Raw genomic sequence first — 9,329 nt, forward strand, 5'->3', positions numbered from 1 at the left:
AATGGAAATACACACACATACACACACACACACACACACACACACACACACTCCCTCCTTCCTCTCAACCCAGAGACTCAGGGCACTAGAAGGTGCCTGTGGTGATGTGTTGGAACGTCCTAACAATCCCAGATGCAATGAATGGAAAGCAGCCAAGACCTTCACAGCCTGGAGAAGCAGGACTATGCCAGCCACAGCACAGAGGGGAGCTTCCATTCAGGGTTTTGTGGCCTTGAAATATGCTGTACCCATCCTTATTCTCAAATATGCATCTGGCAGAGGCTCTCAGGGTGGCTCTCTCTAAAGAATTTTTACAGTAAAATTTTAGGGGGAGAGGAGAAAAAAGCATAACATTTTTCTTCTCTCCTTCTCTCACATGGCCAACTGTTAACAACCTCCTCACCACCATCTGATCTATCTGGTTCTCTTCACAACAGGCTCTGAAGACATCATGAACCCACAATGTAAGTGGTGAGTTGCAAATCAGCTTGGAAACATCTCCACCTGACCTCACCAAAGACAATAGGATGGAAGGACCCCTATCATTTGCTAAGCTATCAATGTATTTGCTCTTGCTAAAACACTCAGTTCATAAAACAGCCTTTGAAAATCTCAGGGCATCTAGCTCATTTATTATTATCTGTATTTAGAATTGCTTGTTTATTTTGATAAGAGGATTTTTAAAAACAACATACTGATAACTAATTTAAATATTATGAGGTTTTGTTACCACCTAGACATTTTATCATTCAGAAAAAGACAAGTCACTAATAGCCCTAGGAAAAGGTGAATCTTGGGACTGGGATTGCACGTAGATTCTTTCAGATGCTTTGATTCACAAACTAGCCCCTGCCCTATTTCCCCTCCATTTATCATTATAGCCACTACTTCTCAGAGCAATGAGACTCTCTCCAGAAACTCAAAAGCCATTAATACCAGGATGCAACTGGAGTCTTGAAGTTGATAACCTCACATGTATTTTGTGCATTTTTGTCATCTGGCAGGGCAGGCAGCACCCAAATCCTATGCTATTCGTGATTCTCAACAGATGGTGTGGGTCCTGAGTGGAAATTCTTTAATAGCAGCTCCTCTTAGCAACAGTGTTAAGCCTGGTGAGTGACAATCAAAGCCACTGTTGCTTCTTGAGGTGATGCCAGCTTCACCAGGAATGAGGCTGAACTTGCACAAGCCTGGCCCTGGACCTCGCCCACATCTAGGTACCAGCCCAATGGCCACAGGGAAGGTCAAGTGAGAAAGGGTACTATGATTCCCTTCCACAAAGGAAATCCCATATCTAGAAATGAGGGTGTTAAGGGTTGACAGCTCCTCTTACCAAAAGAAAATATCTTCAGATTAGAAGGGCTTATCCATTCAAACAACAGCTAGCCTTCTCCCTGGAGTTTCTCTCCTTCAGGTTCCAACCATTGCTACCTATGTCCTCAGATTCAAACTCCATCATCTTTCCACCACCAAACCTACACAGCTTTCTAAGTTGGCATCCTCTTTTCTAATAATGGGGAAATATTCCTTCCTCCCATCAAAAGTCAGTCCATCTCAGTTTCTTTCCGTGTATCCAGAACTTCAACGTTTAATTCCTTACTTCCCTGCAAATTCCACCTTTGCTTACTGGACCTTTTCTATCATTGTCAGACATGCTGTAACCTTCTCTTGATTCCCACATTTTCCTCCTACCAACACTTTTTCTTACGCCAATCATAGCAAAACTTCACAAGAGCTGGCTGCATAGTTTGCATTCTGACATCTGGATTACTCTGACTACTCCCCCCAACCTCCTATTTCACCTATGACCTTCCAATACTCATACCCAAAGGATACTTCCTGGTCCCCATGCTATTTGGCCCTCAGCTCACTAGTGTAATGGACCATTTCCTTCTTGAATACTCTACATCTTCTCCCTTTTTATTTTTTAAATGGAGTCTCCCTCTGTCACCCAGGCTGGAGTGCAATGGCGTGATCTCAGCTCACTGCAACCTCCACCTCCCAGGTTTCAAGCAATTCTCCTGCCTCAGCCTCCGGAGTAGCTGGGATTACAGGTGCCCACCACTGTGCCTGGCTAATTTTTGTATTCTTGATAGAGATGGGGTTTCACTATATTGGTCAGGCTGGTCTCAAACTCCTGACCTCATGATCCGCCCACTTCGGTCTCCCAAAGTGCTGGGATTACAGGCGTGAGCCACCGCGCCTGGCCCATCTTCTCCTTCTATAAGAACATTACTTCTCCTGAGGTTTGCTGGCTCCTCTTTTGCATTTTCCTTTATGACTCTCCTTTGTCTCTGAAATCTCCAAATGATGATGTTCCTCAGGGCTCAGCCAGTCATCATTTTTAAGCCCTGTGAATGGGCAACGAGCTCATCCTTTGGAATGATGAATCACCGCTACGCTCATTCACTCTGCCGTTGACATTTGCAACACAGAACTCCTCTCTCAATGGTTTACTCACGTCCTCTTGAGGTCCTCTCAGATACCTCTAACTTCATGTATCCCAAGTAGAACAATGGATCTGTCTTCTCAAAACCGCTAATGGTCTCTGTTAGTGGCATTTCTGTTCACTCCATTTCCTCAAGCCAGAAATACAGGAGACATCCTTGATTCCTCCTTTCCCTCACTCTCCATCCAATCTATTAGCAAAGATTGGTAGGTCCACGTGCAAAACATGCCTGATTTCTAAGATAACGTCATCTCTTGCCAGGACCACTGCCATCACATTCTCACTATCCCCCTCTCACTTTATTTGGGTAGCCTCCATCCCATCTCATGTTGTGGCCCATGAGATAGAAGCTCCCCACTTTTATCTCACAGGCCACATCTTAAGCGTATGACCACATTTTGCTGCAAGGGTGGTGGGAAATTTTACTTTTCTTTTTGGGAAGCGATGTGTCCTGGTGACAACTGGGGTTCTGTTATTAAGGAGGAAAAACAAAATAGGTTTGAGGGGGTGATGGAGGGTCTCTGCCACATGGCTGATGGGAGGAGCCTGTCACTATTCCCTGCCTGGGAGGAGTAACTGAGTGTCAGACCAGAAAGATTGAAACATCTTCTCCATCTTCCTTTGTGTTTCCAGTCACTCTTCATTTAATAACCTGCAGAGACGCAGAATTCAGTGATAAGAAAAAGGGTAATCTGGTTTACCTGGGAATCAAGGGAAAAGATCTCTGTCTCTTCTGTGCAGAAATTCAGGGCAAACCTACTTTGCAGCTTAAGGTGAGTGATTGTGCAGCTAATGAGAGAAGTACTGTCAAATGGACTTTTTATTTCATTCAGTATGCTACTGAATAAAACTAATATTCTTGCAATCCTGGGTTATTCCATGTAAGGAAATAATTCTGACCTGGCTGATCCCCGAATCTACAAATGCTGCCTTTGGAATGGATATAACACTTCTTTTAATGTCAGAGCGTAGATCCTCTGAGAGATAGCAAGTACACTCACAGGAATGTTTCAGAAAAGCCAAAGAACAGTAGTTTCTCCATTCCCAGTCCTGCTGAACTGCCTTCTGGAAATCCTCTAAGATGACGGGATGCTCTCACTAAAGCAAAGGCCACTGCACAGCGGAGGAGACAAAAAGAGATTGTGAATGTGAATTTTGAAGCTTACATGTTTATGGTCTGTGTATCATAAACACATAAATCTTACCAAGGCAATATTGTAGTTATGAAGCTAATCTTTCTGCTATTGATGGAAGTTGTAATGTGTAAGCCCACTTGGAGGTTGAGGCTGCAGCAAGACTGGCAGGAACCGGCAGACACATGCATACCAAAAGCACCGAGAGAGAGATTTAAGCCTCCCTCTGTTCCAGGGAAGACAATGATGCTTCAAAGAGTCAGAGTACCTCGTGTCAGAGGATCCTGGAGTGGAGCCAGGCTGTGGGAACCCAGCCAGTTCCCTGTTTTAACAGTCTAATGCCCTGCTTCATCTGCCTTTGTCCCTAGCCTCTGTCCCTTCCTTTAGCGGCAGCAGTCCCTCTCCTGTTGTACACTCAGGGCTGAGTTACTTTAGCTTCCTCCTCCCACCCTCCTCTCTAACAAGCCTGTTTTCCACCCCCAGGAGAAAAACATCATGGACCTGTACATGGAGAAGAAAGCACAGAAGCCCTTTCTCTTCTTCCACAATAAAGAAGGCTCCACTTCTGTCTTTCAGTCAATCTCTTACCCTGGCTGGTTCATAGCCACCTCCTCCACATCAGGACAGCCCATCTTTCTCACCCAGGAGAGGGGCATAACTAATAACACTAACTTCTACTTAGATTCTGTGGAATAAATCCAGCCTAGGCTGTGGATAGAGAATCAAGCTGTCAGAGTCATCTTAACAGACCATGATGTGACTGAGTTCACCAGCACTTCAGTCTATCCATAACTTACCTCATTCTTACCATCCAAAAGCCACCTCCTCCTCCAAACATCCATTTCTGTACCAAGACCCTCACTTGAATTTCACTATCCCGGATTGAAACCTAAGAATCACTTTCCATTCTTTCTTGATCTTACCCCACCATCCACTCAGCTGCCATGCCTAGTTTAGCCAACCACCCGAATGCTGCTTCATGCAACCTTCCTTTCCTATTCCTTTTTCCAACCCACGATGTAGAGATGTGGATTCGTGACATTTTTGTTCATAAAACTTTTTCAATAAAAGAATAGGATGCATTAATTTTTTACGTGTTTATTATGAACATTCTAATATGTACCCCAAAAATAAAGTGAAAGAATGGGATGAATGTGAAATTAAGAGTTTGCATGTCTTCATGATTGTAATGAATTCTTAATGTCATTCGTTAATAATTTAACAGTGTATACACTTAACCCTTGAACAACACGATTTTGAACTGCACAGGTCCACTGAAACACTGATTTTTTTCAGTAAAAGTTACACCAAATGTCCCTGCTTCTCCCACCTCCCACTCTAACTCCTCCACCTCTTCTGCCTCTCCATCCCTGAGAGCAAAAACAACCCCTCCTGTTTCTTCTCCTCAGTCGATGTGAAGATGATGAGGATAAAGGCTGTTATGATGATTCACTTCCACTTAACGAATAACAATAATATGTTTTCTCTTCCTTACGAGTTTCTTATTAACATTTTCTTTCCTCTAGCCTACTTTGTTGTAAGAATAAGTTATATAATACATAAAACATACAAAACATGTTAATTGACTGTTTATATTATTGGCAAGGCTTCTGGTCAACAGTAGGTTATTAGTTAAGTTTTTAGGAAGTCAACAATTACACATGAATTTTTGACTGTACTGCTACCCCCATGTTGTTCAAGGGTCAACTGTACTTTGGTTAAGATAAGTTGCTAACCATGGAGAATGTAAACCAATCCATATTTTAAAAAATCATTTATATTGGTTTTAATTTCTTTCAGACAACTTCTAGAACTGGATTTTTTTTTTGTTTTTACTTCATAAAGTAGCTGGAAGAAGCATCAGCTATGACACTTTCTTGTTATTATTCATGTTTTCTGGAATTTTGTTCATATACATTCAATCTACAGCTCTTTTATAGCAATACTTTTAAGCCAGTTGTCCATTTTGTGAGGGGTATTTTATTTGAAGTTTGTAATATAATCTGCAAATTCACTAACGAAGTACATGTAGACTGCAATAAATATACCATAATATCCTGAGCATGAACATGAGCATAACAGGCTGTCTTCTCTCATGAGACCTTGTCCTTCTTTGCACATGACAAGCAGGCGTATTGGGTCTTGCAACGGGCACCGACTGATAAATTCAAATTTCTCAGCCAGGAATAATTTGTCCCCAAACCTATGCTTCTGGCATTATCTCTCATTTCTTCAGTGCCCCCCCATTCTGTTTGTGATACTCCTTGAACCCCACCTTACATGCTGTTAGCAGACATTTTACTCCAGTCATTACCGTGCAACCAACTTTGAAACAGTGTAACCTGGCAGTGTATTATCTCAGCAACATTGAACATTTCTCTCTTCCAGCTTCAGGCCTCCCAAGATAACGTAGGGAAGGACACTTGCTGGAACCTAGTTGGAATTCACACATGCATAAACCTGGATGTGAGAGGGAGCTGCTGCATGGGAACCCTTGACCAATGGGGAATGGGAGTGGGTGAGGAGCAACTTCTCTTATCCGTTCCACAGGTGGACAGTTCTGAGAGGCATTCATTCTTCACGGTTCCTCAGAGGTTCCCAGCAGCATTGAGACGTAATCACCTATGGCAGGGCTAAGTTCAAGAACACATCCTGAATTGATTTCCCTCATTTCCCTGCTTCAATTTCCCCAGCCCCTTCTCATGTTTCCTAGGGTCACTTGTCATCCTCTTGCATGTAAACCCTTGTCTGAGGCTCTGCTTTCTGGTATAAACCCAGGCTAAGACAGATTCTATCAAAACCAACTTCTCTTCTCTACTCCTCCAACACGTTGAATTTCTTCCCTCTATGTCCCTGCTCATGCCTTTGCACACATCTCAAACACTTCCATTGCTACCTATGTCTTACTAACATCCTAAATCCCTTCCAACTGTTTAGGGGACTCTCCTCATCTCCCCAACCAAAGGCAACATCTTATCTTCTGCGAGGTCTGTAGCATTTTTGCCTTCTCATGGGACATTTATTTTCTCAGGCTTTGTGCTATAGCTTCTTCTCCTTGTCTTGGCCCATTTGCTCTCTTCTCCTCAACCAAATTCTAGGTACATAGAGGCAGAAATTTGTCTCTTTCATTTATGAACTCCCTTTATATACCAAATCTTCCCTCCCTCTTAGCAGTTTCTCAGAATATATTGTTGAAGCAAATTAATTTTCATTTAATGTGTTAGCATCTTCCCATTAATACCAAAGTGAGTCAGGGAGAATCTGCATTATCACAGCCAGGGCAGCCCTCAACTTCAAGAAGGGTCCAAGGAACTGGAAAGCTTCTCAAAGAAAATGGAGAGGAAAAACATAGAAAGGCTGCTTAGAAACTTCCCTGTCTCAATTCTTCCTCCTTTTCCCCATAGGCCAAAATGGCCCCAGGGGAATGCGATGATACAAGGGCATCGACTCGGGAGGAGATGGCTGCAGAAATGAAACATAACTGAGAGTATCCCCAGGAGCTTGTAGCCAGTATCCTGTGCCTCCCTCTTGGAGGGCTCGGTGCATAGTCTGAGGGTTTGCACTTTGTCCAAGCCTTTCCCCATATGTATTTATGCATAAGCACAACAGCACAGGGGCACAAGAGAAGGAGTCCGGGGAAATTCACCATTGCAAATGTTTTCTCTGACAAGGTCAGGACTAAGCACAAGATGGCCTCGAGTATGGCCATAAGAGACTTGCAACAATGTACTTGGATACACAGTACATAGATCTTCTGAGAAGGGCTGCAAAGAATGTAAGTTCTGTAAATAGCTAAATGTATAGAAAGAATCTATAGGAAGATGGTGATGAAAAACACAACGTAATCCTGGACTGTGCTTATAAATATCAGCTTCCCAGCTATCCCAGGGGTACTGAACATGAGGATGAGATAGACAGCCAGCCCACCTTACATCGCACCACCTGTGCCCTCTGCCAGAGGAGTGAGAACATTGTGGTGGTGAAGGAGGAAGAAGAGGAGGAGAAACCACAGAAAGACTCAAGAGGTGTCCTCAGATATTTTATTTGCTCTCCTGGATCCAGGGATATGATGTTCTTTGCTTAAATCTAAGAACCACAGGAGAAGGCACGGGACAACAGATTTCTGTTCAATCTGTATCAGAAGGCACTACCCAAACAATGTGGGTTTTCTAAACCTTGCAAGGAGGTAGGCTAATTCCTTGTCTATCTGTGGTATGGAAAAAATAAGGCCAACACACACACACACACACACACACACACACACACACACACACGAAATAGAATATCGATAAATGGAGAAAGAGCATGAGCAGTGTTATTCCCCCTGTTCCAGTCTCTGAAGTTCTAGTTCCTGTGACCTTTTTTTTTTTCCCCAGCCTGTGAGATACTCTAATATTCAAAGATATGTTGATGCTTTTGTTGCTTTCTTAAGCAACAGTCATGGTCCTCAGACCCAGGACTATTGAATGGTGGGTTTTTCACAGGGTGGTAGAGAGTTTACCCTTGTGACACTCAAAGACAGTTTGTCCCCTGAATCTCTTCCATTCAGAAACCTGAATGCAAGTCCATTTCAGAGATCCCTACACGCTTCCACCCATCCTTTCTCTTCAATTTCCGTCAGCATGCATATCTGCCCTGCCCTTCCCTCAACTTCAGTTTCCTTTATTCTTCAGAAGAGAAAATGTAAAAAACTCTATAACCTTGTAACTGAGAATCTTTGTCTCTCACTTAGGTCAATAAGTTTATTTTAACGTTGTTGATGATCTAATGTGAATTAGGGGCAAGAAAACAACACTTGGGTTGTCAATAAGAAAGAAGGGGAGATAAATATGCAGTTAAAGAACAGATCAGTTAACTACCTTATTAGTTTGAGTTGCTTACAAGTAGATTTCTGATTATAAAAAGAATACTTCAAATTCAACTCTAGGCCATATGGTTGGGAAGTAACACCAGAAATAAGTGAGTAAACTACATGGAAACCCATAATGTCATTCTGTTAATGGATCTCTCCTTAACTAAGGATGCAATTAAAAAGGAGACAGAGACTAGCAAAGACTGTTCAGTTGACAATATCTAACAGCAATCATCAAAAGATCAAAAACCATACACTGATGTTCTCTGTTTCTTGTACAGTTTAGCAGGTTAAATTTTGCAGATTACAGCTCTAGTTCTCTAAAATCAGTTTTATCTATGCCTATAATAGCAGTATGGCCATAATAAAGGCCACATCTAACTGACTAAGGCCAAATCCACTAGTAAAAACTTCTCTGAACTCACCATGTAGTTTGAACCCCAAACAACAAAGCTTGTGTTTATCTCAAAGGAAGTGTCAGGATCAATAATTTGAATTATTCAACAAATATGTTTTGAGCACCTATGCTGTTCTAAGTGCTGGGGACATAGTAGTAAACAAAAAGGGGGAAATATGGCCATCCTCATGGAACTGACATTAAATTTTGAAGGTTTGTAGGTAACAGTCCCTCCTTCCAATCCCCATCCATGTTCAAACATTTAGAAACTATGATGATGCCAAAATCAAAATCATAGCAGTGTCTTTATTAATGCTACAGCTGGGTTAGGGAAGTGAGAGGTGCCTCTTAGTCTTTTGGGGCCTCAGTCTAGACTTTTGGGGCCAAAACCATGCCCACCAACTCTAATTTCATTTTCTCCAGCCCCTATAACAATCTGTCACTCTTCAGCAGAACCAAGTGAGTAAGGCTGAGTGGAAGGCAAACTCCAAGCTGCTC

General features: G+C 42.5%; 1 protein-coding gene across 2 annotated transcripts in view; it reads left to right on the forward strand.

The window, feature by feature from the left end:
* The first annotated feature begins 383 nt into the window (after positions 1-383).
* IL36B (interleukin 36, beta) overlaps positions 384-9,329 on the forward strand; it is a 13,176-nt gene continuing 4,230 nt past the window's right edge. Inside the window, exons 1-4 of one of the 2 annotated variants that reach the window (XM_011968009.1) lie at positions 384-464; positions 1,005-1,112; positions 3,083-3,222; positions 5,971-6,100. In XM_011968009.1, coding sequence (XP_011823399.1) covers positions 452-464; positions 1,005-1,112; positions 3,083-3,222; positions 5,971-6,100 — 391 coding nt within the window. In that variant the 5' untranslated portion in view covers positions 384-451. Of the gene's footprint in view, positions 465-1,004; positions 1,113-3,082; positions 3,223-4,065; positions 4,611-5,970; positions 6,101-9,329 lie in introns of those variants that run through there. The other variant, XM_011968010.1, reaches the window with a different exon arrangement.

This window comes from Mandrillus leucophaeus, unplaced genomic scaffold (genome assembly GCF_000951045.1).
Source record: "Mandrillus leucophaeus isolate KB7577 unplaced genomic scaffold, Mleu.le_1.0 Scaffold822, whole genome shotgun sequence".
In the NCBI taxonomy this organism is placed as follows: Eukaryota; Metazoa; Chordata; class Mammalia; order Primates; family Cercopithecidae; genus Mandrillus; species Mandrillus leucophaeus.